The sequence below is a fragment of the Peromyscus leucopus genome, chromosome 14, assembly GCF_004664715.2.
Source record: "Peromyscus leucopus breed LL Stock chromosome 14, UCI_PerLeu_2.1, whole genome shotgun sequence".
Lineage (NCBI taxonomy): Eukaryota > Metazoa > Chordata > Mammalia > Rodentia > Cricetidae > Peromyscus > Peromyscus leucopus.
In genome coordinates, this window is record NC_051075.1 from 56,295,529 (window position 1) to 56,315,177 (window position 19,649).

A 19,649-nucleotide genomic window follows, 5' to 3' on the forward strand; every position below is an offset into this window, starting at 1 on the left:
GCTTAAAGAAGTAGCACCAGGACCCTTTCTTTACTGTGTTTCTGGACACCACCACCACCACCACCACCACCATCACCACCACCATCACCACCACCACCACCATCATTGCTAGACTATCTGTTCAACTGATCCATAGTACTTTGCCAAACTTGTGGGAAAGATGGGACTTCTCAAGTATTAGCCTAGGATGGCTGTTATGTAACCATGTGGAAGCTTGTATAGCTTGGCTGGAGCGGTAGTAGGCTTTCCTTGACACCTACCATTGTGGTCATGGGTACTATTCTTAGAATAGTAGCTTGAACCAATTAAAATTATTATTTCATAATAGGTAAGAATGAGCCAAATGTCAATGTTTCCATCTGATTCCATCCACTATGTTACTTGGTTTCTTTGTGGTCATGAATCTTAGTGTTACAGGGATTTTGGGTAGCTAACGCTTAGAGCATCACATGGATTATCTTCTATTGCATTTCTAGTTCATGGAACTACCTCCTTGTTCTACCTTCTGTTCATGTTGGATGCCTCTTCATATTGCATGTGCAACTTTTAACATGATTGACAGCAGTGCTCATATCTTTACCTAGCTTTCTAATATCTGAGTGAATATGAAAGTCCCTTCAGCCATTCTGTGTTTACTATGACTTTGGGCTCCTCATAACCTACCTGACTCATTCCCTTCCTAACATATGATCCCATCCTCTGACCCTAAATCCTGCCAACAGTCAGTGCTGAGGAGAGGGGAGATTTGAACTTTTTAGTTTCTGGAGTGTTAGGGATATGGGTCTGTGCTTATGTGCCAGAATTTATATTTGCCCCTTAATATTTTTTGAGACACATATAGCCCAAGCTGGCCTCAAATTTATGATCTTTCTTCCTCAGCCCTCTGAGTTCTATGACTGTGAGCACACACGATCAAGCCTAGCCCTTAAAATTAAATTTCATTTATTTGTTTCTTCCTATCCTTTAAGACCCCCTTTCTAGTAGCTGGTAAATTAGCTGTTAATTTGAGCTGTAGGTCATCACAACATCTGGATCGTGAGTTATGAATGTTTGCATTTAAGTCATTGAGCATACTATGAATCAGTCCTGGACTGGGCTGTCAGGTAGGAGTTAACTCCTGGTAGAAAAGGAGACTACTGTCTGTAGTGAAAGTCAGGAATTTCCCAGAGAAGAACTGGTCGGAGGCAGCTGTGGACTTAAGTGGAGCCTTTCTTCCTCTTCCCTTTAAGCACTCTTGCCACTCTTTGTGCCTTTGTCTCATCATAGTGGCAAACTTCAGCCTACATACCTCCTCCTTCCTTTGTCCCAGAGGCCCTATATAACATGCTCCTGTCTTTCAGGGGAGATCTTCAGTCTGTCTGTCCTGGTGATCTTCTCACATAATGATGTCAGAGGCTGAGTCTGAACATGTCTCATGTCCAGATTTGCATTATCAAGAGGGAGATGGATCAATAACTCCCAAGAAATGGCCCCAGAAAGGAAGAATCTCAATTTTAGATGGAAATATGTCTTGTGGCTGCTTAGAAACAGTTAAGCATTTACTCCTCAAGCATGAGGATCAGAGTTCACATCTTCAGAACACCAGAATCCACATAGGTGCTAGTGGATATTGTGACCCACCTGTAATTCCAGCCTCTGAGAGTGGAGACAGGGCATCCCCAGAAGAAGCTGGCTGGCGAGACTAGCAACATTGGTGAGCTCTGGCTTTGACTGAGAGACACTGCTTCATTGAATAAAGTAGAACAGTGACTGAAGATGCTTCCTGACATCAACCTCAGACCCCACGTGCAAATGTGCACACATATATACCTGCCACAAACACACAAAAAATGGAAAGAATAGAAATACATATACTAATCTACTTCTCTCTTTAAAATGCAAATCCCAGCATGAGATTTTTTTTTTCTTCTACTCTCCCAGATTCCCAGTCACCTCACCCTCGAGACTAGATCATTGCAGGCCTGCTTTCTGTTAACCTTTCCATCTTCCCTGTTTCTTTAGTTCTGAAACTACCAGGTGAATGTTTCATTACTTTCTGGTTTTGTATAATTAAAAAAATCTCTGTGGCTTTGTAAGGATTCATTGTTGGTGCTTGCAGCAATTAGTGACGCTTAATCTTGCTTCTTTGGTATAGAAAAAAAGAGAAGAGATGGTTAATGAGAATTTTTCACTTGAATTAAAAATCTTGGAAAAGATCTTGTTTTTTCCTTCCTGAATCTTTGCTCTTCCTCTATCCTGTTTTGAAATTGCCCAGCCTGTTTCCCAATTGCCCAGCTAAGGTGAAGGAAGGAAGGAAGGAAGGAAGGAAGGAAGGAAGGAAGGAAGGAAGGAAGGAAGGATGAATGAATTGAAAGTCCTCTCAGGCAGATGGGGTGATCCTGGTTGAGACAGAGATAACATTAGTTTAAATAATGGAGATCTTCAACTTCTGGCCTGATTCCTGAACATAGCATCCTCCTCATGCCTGTTTTAACAAATGGTTTCTAGTCTCTGTATTAGTCATTCTCATGACAGGCTTCCTTCATGACCATTAGATTTCATAGCTATTTCCATTTTTTCCTGAGTGGCAAAATGAGCTATCTCCACAGGGGTTTTTCTGAAGGGTATAACATAGTTTAGGTAGCCATATGTATATTTCGCATAAACTTTACATATGATTTACAGTCTGTTCTAAGGCAACTTCAATTTTACATGTCTAATTGATTGACTTTTTTTTCTTTTGTTCTAGTATATACTCCAGGAACCTGTGTGCCACAGATATACAGACACAAATAGTATTTAAATCAAAACAAGAGGGAGTCATTTTGTATGAGATACCTTGTTGAGGTCCAGCATGTTCCTAGATCCAGCTAGAGTAGCACTTTGTCAGGGTTCAGATAGAAGACACTTTAATTATTTCTTTCTATTATTATTGTAAATATTTTTAAAAGGTAGTATAGTTCCCTAAGAATTCTATGTTGGCAACTCTTAATGTCTTGCCTATCAGAGGGTCACTTAATCACATCTCCTGCTCCATACCTACCTTATGTGAGTTCTTCCTGAGCTGAATTTCGAGTCATAATTTAGTATCTGCTCAAATCCAAAATCTAAGATAGGGTTGTTTTTAAAAGTTATAATTCCCTTTATTCCTATGGGCCTGTGACTCAGCCCATGTCTTTACGACAGCCTTGGAATGCCAGATCCAGAATAAATGCCATATTTCAACCAAAGCCAGCAAGCTAGCTCTGAGGCTGGCTGTGTAGTCATGGGGGTAACTGATGTTAGCGTGCATTTTGACTGTCCTTTGTGGTTGACCAGAAAGCCCATCTTCATTTTAGCCCATTCCCCCATCAACCATACATATTACCTATATCCAGTGTGGCTACCACTTCTTTTTGTGCTAATTATGTGCTTCTCTGTTAAGATTTTTTGAGGATTACTTTTTATAATTTTTGTTGGAAACCATATAGTTCTTCTATTTTAAAAAATATAATTAGAATATTTTAATGTTAAATACATAGAAAACTACCTCAGCATCCTCCCATCTTTTAAGACAGAGCTATCTCCCCTTTCCTTCAGACTTCCTTCACTTATCTCCTGTGCCATGAAGAGAGTGTTTTAAGTCCTTATATTCAACTGGATCCCCTCTCAGACCATTTCATCATAGTGGTAAATGCCTGATGGGCATTTTTGCTTGAAAATTCTTTCTCTTTGACTTCATCATGTCTGATACAGAACCCATTATCTCCCTCCACTCTAAATATATTTCCCCACCTCATTTCACTTTCTCTATTTCTTCTGTTGTTTCTCCATTTTCCCATCTCTCATCTGCCCCTCCTCAAAGCATCTTATTCATCATCAAAGCCTGCTAAATCCTCTCTCTCCCCTTTCCTTTCTGCTACTTGATAATCACTGGGTCCTTTGCCTATGACTGATCTTTCTTCTTTTGTCTCATTTCCTTAATTCATTTCATCCCTGCTGTTGCAAAAATAGTCTTCCCCAACATTGTTTTTTACAGGTCATTTTCCTGTCCATGAACCTTCAGTGTCTCCCATCAGCTGGAAGATCAAGGCCATTTTCCTTAGTTTTGAAGCTTATTGCTTCCATGTTCAGATTATTAGGATTATCTATTTTTTATATAAGCTAATTATATATGTCTATTGCTTTTTCCATATAGTATATTATTTCATGCCTGTCATGTGCCCAGAAATGCCCTTATTTTTGGAAAGCAGAACAGGGTGGTCTTAGGAGGTGATGGAGTTAGCCATAATGCTAACTCTTTCTCCAAATCTTAAACCATTTTTTTTAAATGTATGTGTATGTATGCATATGTGTGTACAGGTATGTGTATGGGGGGGGGAGGTGGGCAGAGGGAAACCTCAGCTGTCTACTTCCTTTGAGATAGGGTCTGAAATTGGTTTGAAGCTGACAGATTAGGATAGACTGGGATCCTTTTGTCTCTGCCTCTCCTGTCCTGGGATGATAAGTATGAGCCAGCATGTCTGGCATTCTCATGTGGGTTCTAAGACCGTAACTCAGGTCTTCATGCTTGCAAGGTCGAGGTAAAAATGAGCCATACTCTCAGTCCTTAAGCTGTTTTTGAAGTCGTATTTCAAATTTCCCTGTCTTGCAAGAACTTTCTCTGAATATGCAATATCCCCTCATCAGTTCCTGCTCCTTCTTGCATGGATTTATAATTTGGTACTTAACTATTATATACTACCTATTCATTTTTCATTCAACTGTCAAACATATACTGTGTCAGACACCAAATAGATAAATGTTTCTCTGTGTGTCCATATATTTTCATAGCATGGTGTGCATAACAGCAACCCTTACACAACCCTTATCATATGTAGGCCTAGGCCGGTGGTTCTCATCCTGTAGGTTGCAACTTCTCTCAGGGTTACATATCAGATATCCTGCATATCATATATTTACATTACGATTCACAACAGTAGTAAAATTGCAGTTATGAAGTAGCAATGAAATAATTTTATGGTTGGGGGGGATCACCACAACATGAGGAACTGTATTAAAGGACAGAAGCATTAGGAAGGTTGAGAACCACTGACATCAACTTGTATGAGTATATTTAAACCTCAAAGCAATATATGAAGTGATCATTATTATATCCGTATTTTCTAGATAGGGAAAAAAATCAAAGTCCAGAAACATTCAGCTATTTTCTTAAAGTTACAAGATATAAAGTAGCAGAGGTGAGGTTCTAATCTGTCTCTGGAGCCACTTATTAAATGTTCTCCTCTACACGTTCACACACTAGTACTGAGCCATCTGTGTGTGCCTGTGAATATAAACACACAGACTCCTTCCTTGCTAGAATTCCTGGAGGCCAAGGATGCTGAGTTTTACTTACTTGTGTTCCTACTCCTCATCCCAGGCTTTGCATATAGTAATATTTGCATAGCTTGGTCTGTTGGTTGTTGATACTTTCATTAGCAGTTGAAAGAGCTGAAATTTTTTATTTGCTATTTTTTTAAATTAAAATATGACTATATCATTTCTTCCCTTCCTTCTCTCCAACCCTTCCCATGTGCCTCCCCAACTCATGACCCCCCTTTTCTTCAATTATTGCTGAGATTTTAAATGGCAAATCGTGTTTTGAGGTAGAAAGGGAAGAAAAAGAATTCTAGAATAGAACAGAGTACTCCGGAATTATTGGCAACTAAATTCTGTAAGCTTTGAAGATAGGTTTGTACAAGAAAAGATACTAATATGCCACTCCTAAAAAAAAGTAAAATCCTCCTTACAAAAAGTAAAATTAAAAGCCCCACATTACGGCCTCCTCCCTTCCTGAGACCTGTTTCCTGGCATTCATGTCTATTTTGCTTTATTCTCTTCAATGCCAAAGTTTGACATTAGGATCCTAAAGCTGCATTCCTGGCTTGATACTTCTACTTGAGGTTTTTAGAAGAGGAAGAGGATGAACCTTTTACTTGAGAGATAATGCTACAACTATGTAGGTAGCCTAATAAAACCCGATAAGTATGTCTTTGAAATTTAAAAAACACAGGTGGTAGGTTATTTGCATTTTAAAAAGATTCTTCCCTTCACAAAAAGATCCACTGCAGGGTTCCATTAAACATCCAGTTCTTCTTGCTACATTTATCATACAATTTAATTTACCAGAATTTGATTTATATGCCACTATAAAGGGGTAGCTCTCAAATTTCTTTGAGCATGGGAATCCTGTGAGCAACTGATTTAAATTTTAGATTTTGTCCCAGCAACCCTCCCATTCCCACCCCAACCCACCCCAGGACTCTAATTTAGCTTGCTTGGGGTGGGGTCCTGCATATTCACTTTTAATCTGCTTTGGGAAGCACATTAGCTGGAGCCCCATGGGTGGGTTTACTACCAAGTGGCCTATTTACTCTTCTTTTGGAAAATGTTAGATATATTTTTGGTTTAGGTGGAATCTCCCATCTCCTTACTCCTGCTGAAGTTGTAAGCATCTCCAGTCTGGGATGTATAACAATTGCCTCCCCGCCCCACCAAGAAGAAACAACTTTCAAGCATCCTATTTTATACTGATATCTTCCCAGATCTTTACACTTATTTCTCATAGGTGACAAAGCTCTCTGGATTTATGCATGCTCTGTTTCTGTCCCCTCATTTCCGCAGACCCCGGCCCCTACCCCACATCCTTTCCCATTTGTGCTTTTGACTTTGATGTTGGTACCTAGGGCTTGGCCCAGAACCATCAGCTGTGAAGAAAAGGATGTTTCTGTGTGCTTCCTCCTCTAAAATCTAAGCTCTTTTCTCCTCTCTTCCTTCTATTCCTCAGCCCTGCAGAAGACCAAAAAAAAAAAAAAAAGTTTTTTTGAACAAAGCAAATTTGAGACTCATTTGCTTTGGCATGATTCACTCTTCCACGAGTATTAATCCTGGTCCTACTGCACTGAATGCCAGAACCTGAGCTTTTAAAATATGATTATAGTTTAATGAAATTTGTTTCAAAAAATAGAGTCCATGACATTTATGGCACGTGTGTCTATGTATTTAATATATCACTGATCTTTTAAAAGTCAGTTTCTTGACCTACATTTAGCCTCTGATTACTTTTCTAAATCTCTAGTAATCTCCAAAAACATTTAGAGATTTCCATACTTTAGGGGTTTTTTTTTTTTTTGTCCTTTATTAATCTTCTATATCCCTGAGTTTTGCTTCGAGTAGAGGCTCTCGGGGGTGATCTGGGTTTTGTGAGATATTTTCAGTGGCAGCAGAAGCAGTCCAAGAGCAAATGGCCAGTGTAGTTGGCTCCTGTGCAGTTGGAAACCCTTGCTGTTAGCAGATCTATCAGAGCCAATGCTTCCCATGTCCAGAGGAGTCCTGAAGAACCTAGTGTGCCCCCTGTCAGGGCTCTCCAGAGGTCCTGTTAGTTGTTTATTGGGACTTTGGCTGCCTGCTTTAATCCACTCAGTTCAGGGCTGGGCTTCCCTCACGGACATGGAAGACTTTGGTAGTGTAGCAGAAGAGGTAGGAGACCTAGTGTGGTTATCACTGGTTAAAGTGAACAAAACAGAAATGGCGCTAGGTAGTCTGAGCAACCCTTGCAAGTAAGAAGTATGCTGATGTGTTCAATTTATGCAGAGAATGATATAATGCATGGTGTGTGTGGGGGGATGGATGGCATTCACTGAATGGTGAGATTTTAACTGATTTTTTTTTTTAAACTCTTGGAGTTTTCCCCAATTTCTGCTGTGAACATGTATTACTGATGCAAGTAATTTGAAAGAAAGAAACTGTTAACCTGATACTTTCCAGTCTCCTTGCCAGAGAACTAATCTTAGTAGATCCATCACAAATCCTATGGATTGCCTAGAATAACAATAAAAAGGAAGTTCTTCGTATTATTCAGTGAACGGAAATCTGTTCTCTAGATGGGAGAGGGCCAGCCTTCTTCCAGAGCGTGGGGGCTGGTGTTCAGGGTGTGTTGCATGCTATTGAGTGTGTGCATGTGTCCTCACTATACCTCCCTCTGTGCAACAATTAAGAGAATGTTGCTTTGCAGTTGGGATTTCTAACCATCTTCTCTCCCCCCTCCCCTTTCTCTTTCTCTCTCTCGCCCCTTCAGGCCTTTCCCATCTTATGATGAGTGAACAAGGTAGGTGCTGTGGTCCTGCAGATGCCTGACTGTTTGCCTCTGTGCCTCTGGCTGGTCATTCAGAGCCTCCCCCATAGAAGGCCATTTGCTGCCTGTGCCTCCTGCTGTGGGCCAGAGTGGGAGCCATGGCCACTCTGCTGCTGAGGAACACCTTTCCTGATGCACTGTGGTGACCCACCTCCTCCTCCTCCTCCCAGCTTCTCCATTCCTCCCTACCATTTGTGGTTCTGGGCCAGGCGGGGCACTGCCCTGCTGGGCTGCCTCTCAGAGGGAAGCATGAAATAAGGCATGACACGTTGATAATGGGGGTGAATGAAGCTAATTTCAGAGCAACCAGGCAGTTAACTTCCTCCTGCTGCTCCTCGGCCCCAGGCTGGGGCCCAGCTTGGGAGTAAGGAGCAGGGTCTCTCCCTGAACTTTACTCTGGGTAAAGGTTTGCCACCACGTGTCCACCCCTCCATTCCATTGCCATCTTAATGACACTCTGCCCTTTCTGGTCAAAGGAAGCCCTTGGGGGGGCATTACTGTTTTAAATTCTTTATAAAAGAATAAAAGGAATCACCGAAAGAACATGCTAATGTCCTCGTGGTAGGATTCTAACTCATTATACACCCTGAAGAAAACTGCATATAAAGATCCGTAAATTCAGCATCTGCAACCTAAAATATTCAAATATGCAGGGAATGAAGTGTGCAGGAAATTCAGCTCAGCTAGGCATGGGGTGGGTTGTGAATGAAGCCTTCTTCTCCTCAGTAAAAATTTTCCACATTATCAGCCCAAATCAGGATCTGAGAACCGAGCCCACTTAAAATTGTCTTTTGCTTCACTGTTCAATTGCTGCCATTGTGTTTCTTCCAAGCCTTGGGGTGATTGCAAGACTGGTCTACCTGCTTTGCCCTGTCACCAAAAGACTGTTCTTTAATTTTTCTTATCTGTTTCTTTTCAAAACACACATCAAACTCAATGTGCCTTTGGGAGGATTAAAGAAAAGAAAGATGTGGAGGAGTTCCACATAAGATTTTTGTTTCTTGATCTTTGGAGAGCACAGGGCCATTTCCCTCCCTCTACTCTGTCAAACTGACCATTTGATTATGAGGGTGATGCCATTGGATCAAGTAACCATCCAGGGCTGCAAGATACCATTTAGCAGTTGGAGGTGGGCAGTTGAGGGCATCCTGAATTAATAAGGCTACTTTTCTAATATAAGTGTATTCCAGAGCATGAGCCAAGGTGTGGACTCCATAAATTTCAAGATGGTGTTGGTTTTTTTTAGAGAGCAGATATCAGTATATATCTGAAGGAGAGGGTCAAGTGAGTCCTCTAGGGTTAGATTATGGACTAGAATGAAGACCGCCTGTTCCTGTAGCTTAGTGAGGGGACACAACACCAAGAATTGTGAAGTTAGTATGGGTAGGGGATGGGCTTGATATGGATAATTTGAGGAAGATAAGCCTTTCCCTTTAAAGAAATATGAACAGAGTTCTATGAATTGCTGGACTTTAACAGTCCACACTTGATGACAAGTGACACCATAAAAGCAGGCCATCAGAGTCCTTATGACAGGACCTCCTCCTGTGTTCTCCAATTCTGTGCTCCTGGTTTCTCTTTGTATGGTCTTCTGGCATTTCAAGTGCCTCAGAGTACTGCACACATCACATTGCTAGTATCGCAGGGCAGGCAGATGGACTGATATGATTAATCTTAACTTAGCTTGTTTCAGGCACACTAATGCACCATAGGAAGGTTAGATCCCAATTGGTATGAACAGCATTTGGAGACTCTTTAGCATGCTCCTTACTCTAACCTCACATGTACACTTGTGCAGCCTTCAAGTATGACCATGTTTCAGGCTAGTGTCCCTTCGAGAGAGAAGAAAAGAGCTATGCAAACACAGATGCTGAGATGGGGGGCTTCGAGAAAAGATGCAGAATTCTTTTGGGTGATGGTGCCACTTAGGTTTTAAGTTACTATTGGAGGCTTGATTTGACTTAAGAAAACACTTTGACTTCATTCCTTGTCCTCTCATTCTGTTCCATCTTCGCCTCACCCATTCTTACCCCTGCAATGACTACCTTAAAGCCATCATTCCTCTCCCCTGCCTTCTTTTAATCCCTGCACACAGGAGCTAGGGGCATCTGCCTGGTTCCCACTGAATCTCCAAAATTAATATTTGGTGTCCACAAATACTTGTATTATTTATGTGTGTTGTGTGTGCATCCCTTATACTTGTATGCCACAGCCTGGTCCTCATGTCTCATGTGAATGTTGGGAAAATACAAGAGAACTGAGATTCTCAAAGATTTTCCCTAACCATGCTCTTTAAGATTGGTTATATGTGTGCAATTTCACATCCATGTGGCTGTGCTATACTTTTGCATGCAGACTTTGCCATGTGTCTAAGGATATAACCGAGAAGAAATGAGTGAGATGAAGCTTAATCATGAAGCCGATGGAAGCAGTGTGGGCTGACTCCAGCATTTGCTCCATAAGCCTCCCATCATGCATTTGCTTTGTGCTGCCTCCTGAGGATGATGTGGGGCAACTTCCTGTGCTGTCTGTCCTGAGATCTGCCATGTATGTTTCTTCTCAGTGTACCTACAGTGTGCTGATGTTCACTCTCTTTCTCTCACTCTCTCTTGCCGCCTCCATGGTGGACACCATGCTTCCTCTCCTTAACTGGATCTTCTGCTTCCTTTCTGTAGGTAGAAGTAAAGGTATAGATCACTTTATTTATCATTCTATCAACCTGTCAATGTGTACTCTGAATTATCCATGTATGTGAGAGGAATCGTTGATTTCGATGAATGTATAGGGTGTATTAAAAGTTACTGCTTTTTAACAACATGTTAAATAAATTAAAAAGCCATGGTGATCATTGCCCTTCAATGAACCCCATGTACAGTGTTGGGGATAGTTCTGCTTTCCTGTAAAGTCAGCTTGAACCTTATGCATGATGTCATGTGGTGTTTAGCAGGAACAGAGTCTCTGGTAGTAGGCATGCTGTGTAGAAATGTGTCTTATTCCATTGAAGGATGTTCTAAGATCCTTCTTGTGATGTATGTTTCAGGAACAGGGGAGATAGGAAAAGGTGTCTCAAAACTGCCGGTTTTTATGCACCACTGAATTTGGGGTATCATCAGCACCAGGGCGAACATGGAAGAAAGAGGGGAGATGATTGAAGAATTGCCTAATTTTACTAACTGTAGATTTTTGAAGTGTTTCTTTCTTGCTCTATTTTTCTTTAGTGCTGTAATTTTTGGATTTGTGGGAGATGGAATATTAAGGGGCAATAGGCTAAGAAAGGTGGAACCAGGCAAGCATGGAAAAAATGTAGAAATAAAAACATGTAACACTGGAAGGAGGAAGAGAAGGAGGTAATGAGGGCTGCGAGTGTACAAAGCCAGCCTTTTGCCAGGTGGTCAGGGAGGGGAGGTGACAAGTAGGTGGCTTCTTATACTTTGACTTCGAACCTTCGGGTGGCTCAACTCACCCACCCATTCCTAAGCTCAAAGAAGCTGGCACACCATCTGGAGTGAAGGAGAAGCTAACTGATAAATTAGCAATGTGTGTCTCCATCCAGTTCTCCCTTCCGGATAACTCTCCCATCTTGGTGGGCCAGGGCACTGCTGTTTCCCTCAAGGGATGCCAAAGAGCACAAGAAGGGCAAGTAAGTTCTAGTGTGAGGACAAGGCCAAAAGATGGGGCTGATGAGTTATTCAAAATGCTCAGCGGAGGACTGGGCCATGAACTGGTCATCTTTCATTTCAGTTTTGTGTTTTCTGTATAGCTGCCTTGGGAGTGTTTTGGCCCTTTCTACTTTGAGCTTGGGTGGTTGCCTGCTCCTTTAATACTGAGTCCAGATGGATTCATTCTCAAACCTGCCACCCTGAGTCCTAACTCCATTCCTGGATTGACACCTTTGGAAAAAGAGTAGGGGAGGGGAAAAGGAAGAGGCCAATGGCCAGGGACCTCTTTATAGGTGAAACCACCCATCTGCCCATGACTCAGTCTGTTGAAAATGTTTGGTCCCCTTTCTCTCCTATCCCCTCCATTCTCTTATCCCTTCGTCTCTCCCTTAAAAGTGGTGTTTGGGGTGCCTGTAGGCTTTCGTGCATAGAATCTTTCTTTCTGTGGGTCATTTTTGTCACTGTTAAACCAGCTATATTCCTGTGTGCTAGCCACCATACTCTGTGCTTTCTGGGCCTTGTCATACTTAATATCCACCATTCATCTATGAGGTCTGTGGTAGCATTATCTGTGTTTAGTGGTACTGATAACAAGGCTCAGAGAGGTGTTAGTTGACTTCTAAATGAGACTCAAAAACAGAATCAGCATCCCTGACCACTACTCTATGTGCCCTGTCTGAGATACAAGTGTGATCTCCATGGACTTGCCTCCTAGCTGTGTCTCAGACATTGATCGGTCTTGAGTTCCAGCCTGCCACCTTGCATTTGCTGTAACATATATCCATATAAATGTCACCTAGTACTGTCACTTCAATATGTCCAAAGTCAATCTTAGTGTCATTTGTCTACAAACCAGTTTTCTGTTCCAGTGCCCCATCTTCCTCACCACCCAGTTGTACCATGAATTTCTAAAGGTTTTATCATAAAAAGTCCCAGTGCCAGATACTGAGGTAAATGCTGAAAGATCAGAGAGACAAAGGAACAAGCCACAGCCACCACCTCTTACCTCAACAACTCCTCAGCCTGAGAAGCCCCTAGTTCCTGTCTCTTCACGCCTTATATACCTTTCTCCGCTCAGCTGTCACTTCCTGGGATTAAAGGTGTGTGTGCTTCCCAAGCAAAGGCATGAGATCTCAAGTGCTGGGATTAAAGGTGTGTGACTCCCAAGTACTGGGATTAAAGGTGTGTGCCACCGCTGCCTGGCTCTGTTTCTTTCCTAGACTGAGTCAGTCTCATGTAGTCAGTCCAGGGTAGCTTTGAACTCACAGAGATCCAGACAGATCTCTGCCTCCCAAGTGCTAGGATTAAAGGTGTGTGTCACCATTGCCTGGCTTCTATGTTTAATCTAGTGGCTTTTTCTGCCCTCTGATCTTCAGACAAATTTTATTAGTGTACATGATATATCATCAAACCCAATAGAAACTACTTTCTAACTTCCTGAATGTGCCCCCTCCAAGGCAGAGTGGAGAGAGCATCCTGTGATTGGCTCTAGAATGCCTTTTGCATCTCTAGCTGCATCCAGAATTTACTAGGTCATTATCCTCTCCTGGTCTGTGGCCCTGTTACTTCTCCCTTCCAGTCAGTCCACTGGTCCAGAACTGTGTAAACGTTGCTGTCTACCGTGTGGGATACAGGATTAGCCGCCTCACTTTCAGGCTGTCTCCAGTGTGGCCCTGTCTTTCTAACTTAACCTTTTCCCTGGAGCTTCAACACAAAATTCCTGCTTCCGCCAAACCTGCCACCAGCTTCCCTTGCAACTCTGCTTACTTGGCAAACTCCCCTTTTCTCTTAACAGCCCCTTATCCCCAATCCTCTGCCCACCAGACTCACACCACAATTCCCGTTTTACTTGATGCTGTCCTTGAGTGTTGCATTCACGAATGAACTCTCTCTCCAAGCACCTTTCTCACAACTTGTATTCAACTTACTGGGAATTGGGCCACTCTCCTCTACAGATTGCACCTATGTGGAAGACAAATACTTTCATTGGTTAATGTCCAGATGTGCTTAGTATAATGTACTGCATGAGGAAGGGATTCAAAGTCTCTAATCCTTCTTATCTTGCTGTCAATCATTTCCCCAAAAGTGAAAATAAAGCAAAATTAAAATTAAATCCGCTCATGTAGCTCATCAGCTCAAAAGCTTTTGGCGGGTTCTCATCGAGTCATTGTCAAGATGTTTTCTGTCTCAGGCTCTACATATAATCTGGCTCCACTGTGACCCCTGCCAGCCCTGCAGCCTTCCAAAGCCTCTGGGGCCCATTATGTCAACCCGAATTACTTTTCCCTTCCTGGGAGCTTTTCCTTGAGATCTCCCCTCTTTCCAGAATGACTTTAGACACCCCTTTACCTCTTAATATTCTAAGGTTCAGTATCCTGGGTCTGCCAGACTTCATGCTTCTGTTTAAAGTGCCTATACCTAACTGTTTTGCATGATGCATAGGGTATGGTCATGTTTCAATCATCATGCCCTCCCCCCCTTGCCCCCCCCCCCGGGAAAAGTATAGGTGGCTGTGTCTTGGCTGCTATTGTCAGCCATAGTGTATGTGCTCAGAATTTGATTCAGAGCTGTACATGATGGATGCTATTGAGTAATACTTAACTCACTCAAACACTTAGATATGGTGGAGAAATAGGTAGGATTTAATTTCTTCAGCTGTGATGTTGTTAATGGAGTCATTCTGCATCAAACACTTGCACCCCTTACTGCTATCCTTGATACTGCAGCCCACTGAACAAAGGCATACCAAGGGTCATGGAGTGAGATCAGGCATTTTGCTCTAGTACCCTGCTCTACTGGGTCATCTCTTGGCCTTCTGTATACAAGTATAAGAGGGAAATGGTTACAGATTATACTAGGCTAAAAGTGAGGAAGGACTTGGATTAATTTTAAGTGTTTATCAGAGAAAAGAATAGATAGGCCACAGATCAGGTCATTCTTTAAAAGCCCAGTGACAGAACGGTAAGCCCTGTGAGGTTACATCTGTAGAACTGAGAAGGTGTTCAGGCATAATGTCAGCTTCTACTTTCAGGGGTTTTTACCCAGAAGTGGCTGACCAGAAGGGTTCTTTAGAAACCAGCATTTTCTAGCTTTGAGACATGATCTCTATGGCTTCTGCTGAAGAATTGTGAGTGTGTTTGGGTCCATTCCTCTTTCCCTTGTCCATTTGGAGACTGTCTATGCTGAGGCAAGTGATCAAATACTTTCCCTTGAAATTGAATTTTGAGCAGGTGTTGCCAACTCAGATGCCAACAGAAACCTCATAGCTACTGTAAAGCCTAGAACTAGGAAGAAGAAGGAAGCATGAGGTGGCAGTGGTAGAAATTGCGACAAACTAGAGTATCTCAATTCTGTCTGAGTCAGGACACCCTTCTCTGCCACAGATGATTGCCACCATGCAAGAAGGTGGGATCTGTATCACCAGAGAGCTTCAAGATGGGTTGAAAGTGTGTTTTCTAAAATATGTCAGCTCCTGACTTCATTCTCTCCCTATAGATGAATGCAAGTACACAAAGAATATGCTTAGCGCTTGCCAAATGAGTCAACTGATGAACCACAAATTTTGACCTATGGCTAGAGGAGAAAGATATGTGGTAAACCACTTTTCCAAGATTTCCTGTTGGATGCCAGCAGTTGGCATGCTAAGTTTTCTTTTTGCCCATAGCAGTCAATTTTGGAAGTCCTTCATTCTCCTCTTGGTACCATCAGAGAGTTTGAGTCATGTGTTCCAGGAAGTTTGTTTTGTGGAACGGTGTAGGCATGTGTAGGAGGGTGTGGAGACTGTTGAGAATGAGCAGGAAAAGAGGTAGTTATCATTTTTGATAACTGCCAAGGACTGATGAGATGTATATCATAAGGGTTGTCATGGATACTCAATTTCTTTGTTTTTTTCCCCACAGAACTCTTCTTACTGGACTAGTTGAGCCAAACATCTATTCTAGGCCTTTAGATATTAGACGCTATTTATGACTTATTTAATGTGTGTTTTTCCCATGTAAATTTGATCACTGAGCTTCTAATGATGAACTAATAAACACTGGCCAAACTGGAAGGAGATAATCAAGCTCCATGAACTTGGACATTATTTCATATAGACTGTATTTTGCTGGTAATAACATTATGGGAGCTGATTTGAGGAGTTGAGCTCCCAGTAGTCCCTGCTAGAATTCAAGAGTCCCACAAATAAGTTACTGTCTTGATAGCCAACTATTTATGCAAATTAGTAAATGCAATGCCAGCTACTAATTATGAAAATAAACTCATCTGTGCTCTATAAATATCTAATTATAATAAAATAGAGGCAATATTACATTTCCATCTCTTGTCTCATCTGTTTCTCATCCACTGATTTGTCCTCTTAACAATGAATAAAATCGCTTTGTTTTTTAAAAAGCCTTCTTTCCATGTTCCCATCCCCCCTTTCTAATGTTTTGAAAATCTTTGGTGTAAAAATGGATGTTTTTGAAACATAAAAGGTAAATTACTTGATTTGAGTAGTTCTGTGTTTCAGCAATGATGACTTTGAAATAATGCTTTAAAGTATGAAGGATGGGTTACTTCTTTCTCTCCTTGTTCAGAAATTTTCATTGGACACTGCAGACTTTTTTTTACATAGTTGTTTTATTTTGGACCATTTAAAAACTGTAAATGTGAACAATAGATCTATTAATAAAACATATACTATGCCCATGGACTGTCTTAGTTAAATTCTAGTTGGCAATACACAAATGAAATTATGGATTTCTATTTGCTTGGGCTTTTTCTTAACAAGTCAAGTTGATTGATCTGAAGGGATATTTAGCTTTCAATGGCAGGTCAATATGTATACCCATAGGAACTTGACTGTGATAATGCCTGAAGGTAAGGAATGTGTTGAATCACAGTGTATTATCTTTATGATATATTTGTATATAAAGAACTCAAAAGAGTTTACTGTTAGAAAAATTTTGATGAGTACCAGCATGATGCATTTATTGATGTGCTTAAGCTCGAATCTATCACAATCCCTTCCTCAGATTTGCAGGACAGCAATGTCTATGATTCTGAGTACAGGTACAGTTTGTCCAAAAACTCAATGATAGGGTTATGTGGTGTAATATGTTTCCCTAGATAGCTTCCATTTGTAAGTGCACTGAAAAATAATACATTTCAGGGTGATATATACATCTGTTTAGTAAAATCTCTCCTTCAGCATTAGCAAATCAAGGTATTTAACCCCCAACAAACATTCGTGGAGACTGAATCCTCAACTAGTATTTTTGGAGAGCCAATGACCTGCTAGGTACTGAGTATCTAGGGCTGAAGGGCTGAGGGGAGCACACATACTCCAGACCCTTTGACACTTGATGGCGAGAGTCTGTGGGAGGCTAAAAGCAGCTTTCAACCACCTCTTATAAATTAAACTGGCTTAAATATAGTCTATTTTTTTTTTTTACTTACAACAGCTTTTAATACTAGGCTTTTTAAAAATTATTTCTAAAGGAAACTGTTAGGTAATCCTTTAGTATTCAACTTTTCCACTCTTTAAATTCTCAGACTCAGAAAAGTGAATATGCTTTGTGTGTGTACATATAGGATATTTTTAATTTGTGTGTTGTTTATCTTCATTGGGGGCATAGCATATGCACTATAAAGTATAGCAAATGCATGCTTTTCAGATGATACACACACACACACACATATATATACATACATACATACATATATATATGCACACATACCCATGTATGTATATGTGTGTATGTATCTTTATACATATATATATACATACATACATGCATACATACATACACACACACACACACACACATATACATATATACTCTTGCCAACACAGTGGCGGCTAGGATGTATGTTGTTTCTGTCACGATACTCTGTCGTTTGTTTTTAGCATGCTTGTTTATTCCGTTTCCAGAACTGAGCACGCTTGTCTAACAATCAACGGCAGGCCCTCACTGGCTTTAGCTTCATTAAGAAGGATGAACTGTGTGAGAGACAGAGCCACTGTGGTTTCCGCTGTGTGTAAACAGAGGCAATCCTGTTGTGCTTTTGTGAGGCAGCTTGGCCTTGTTTTTGATGAAGCTCAGGTTTCCTGTCACACAAAGACCATATCTAATTGATATCATTGGCTCCCCCCCACACCACTACCCAAGGCATTTAGTAGTGAATAGAATGGCAGAGGAGTAAAAGAACATACGCTTTATAAAAAGGCAGACTGATAACGCTTTCTGATGGACATCTGATTTTAAAAGTGTTGCATCTTTTGCTAAAATTTACATGCAAAGTAAGGGCAGGCACAGTGACATGAAAGCTAATGCAGCGGGCACATCTTGACATAATAACAATCACAAGAAACTGGAGATCCCAGATGGCAGCTTGGCCTTTGCCATCCTTTTAATAAGCTACTAACTGCTAATTATTTCACTCTTATGGGCAAGTTAATTTACTGTTGACTCTTAAAGAGATACTGCGCTGCCACCCCCACCCCCAGCCCCAGCCCACACAAAACAGGGCCTTTCCACCTGCAGCTTTGGAAACTACTGCTGCTTAGTCTGGAAGCTTTCCAGCCAATTGTAACAACGATGGAGAACTCGGGCGAAAAATGTTGCTTAATAAACAGGATTTTCTCTCTCTCTCTGTGTGTGTGTTTACTTCTGAATGTAGATCATTTAAAAAATCATTTGCCTAAGGATTCATTGTGTGTGTGCATGCGTGTGTGTACGTGTGTAAGAGGCATAAATGGAGCAGCCAAGGCATGGGGAGAATCTGAAATTTGGAGCCTATTTAAGAGTGAAAGAACAGCTGCCTTTTAAATGGTTGCTAATTCTGACAATTAATGCTATTTTGTGAGTGTGTGATTTTCTGTAATAGCAGTTACGAGGGACGGTGGTGGGTAATCGCTCATTTCCTAAGCTTTATGGTAGTGGAGTGCAGAGACCACAGAACTGAGAGAAAACCCAGGCCCCGTATTCTGGAGTCCTTTTAAATGAAAAGCCCACAAAGCATGATTTTCCTGCACTGTTCTTCAACTTCCTTGGGATGGTCTTGCATTGGAACACAAGCACAGATTATTAAATGAGTGATGTTCAAGCCAGCTTGGGTGCATCAAGAGTGAGCACTTGGAAAAGAGCCTTGTTTGCAACAAGCTGTCTGACAATCAAAATATTTACTTAAAGATAAACTAATGACTGTGCCTTGCAAATGCCTGTAGATCCGTTATTGAAATGAGAATCAGAACTTTGGCTTGATACCATCAGAAATAAATCTCAAATCTCAGAGGTTTTATTTTGTGTGTTCTATTTTTCCTGAAATGAAATAAAACATGTAGCAAATATAAACACATGTAGGAAAACCAACCCATTTTCTTGGACTATTCACACCGAACTTGTTGAACTTGTTCCTATAATCAGTTGTTCCTTGTTGCTATTGAAATTACCAACTGGCTTAAATAGCTTTGAAAATCACATCCTTCTATTATCAGTGATATCTAGAAATATGAACTTGCTGAAGTGAGCTGTAGCACACCATCCTTTCTACAATGACTGCTGTGTTATGCTGCTCATAGGCGAGTCTAGAACTTACTCAGTTCTGCCATGTGCTTAATATGTCACTCTTCATTGAACCTAGTTATTTACTTGTTAACTGGAGAAGCTTTAAATGTCATATTTCTTAAAAATTAGTATACCACCTGGCTTCAAAATAGTCCCAAGGGAAAGGTATAGGTGCATGTGAAATTTAGGAGAGTTTTTGTTATTTCTCAGGATATATTCTTACATAGTGTGCTAAGTCTGGTTGCCATCTCGTGAAAAAAATTTGAGAAAGGCAAATGCTTATAGACCCTTGTCCATATATAAAAG

At 41.1% G+C, this 19,649-nt stretch overlaps 1 protein-coding gene across 1 annotated transcript in view; it reads left to right on the forward strand.

Annotated features, from left to right (window-relative positions):
* Nrxn3 (neurexin 3) overlaps positions 1-19,649 on the forward strand; it is a 1,620,870-nt gene that overhangs the window by 113,591 nt on the left and 1,487,630 nt on the right. Inside the window, 2 exon segments of the mRNA XM_037210977.1 lie at positions 8,078-8,107; positions 10,810-10,821. Of these exon segments, the coding sequence (XP_037066872.1) occupies positions 8,078-8,107; positions 10,810-10,821 (42 nt within the window).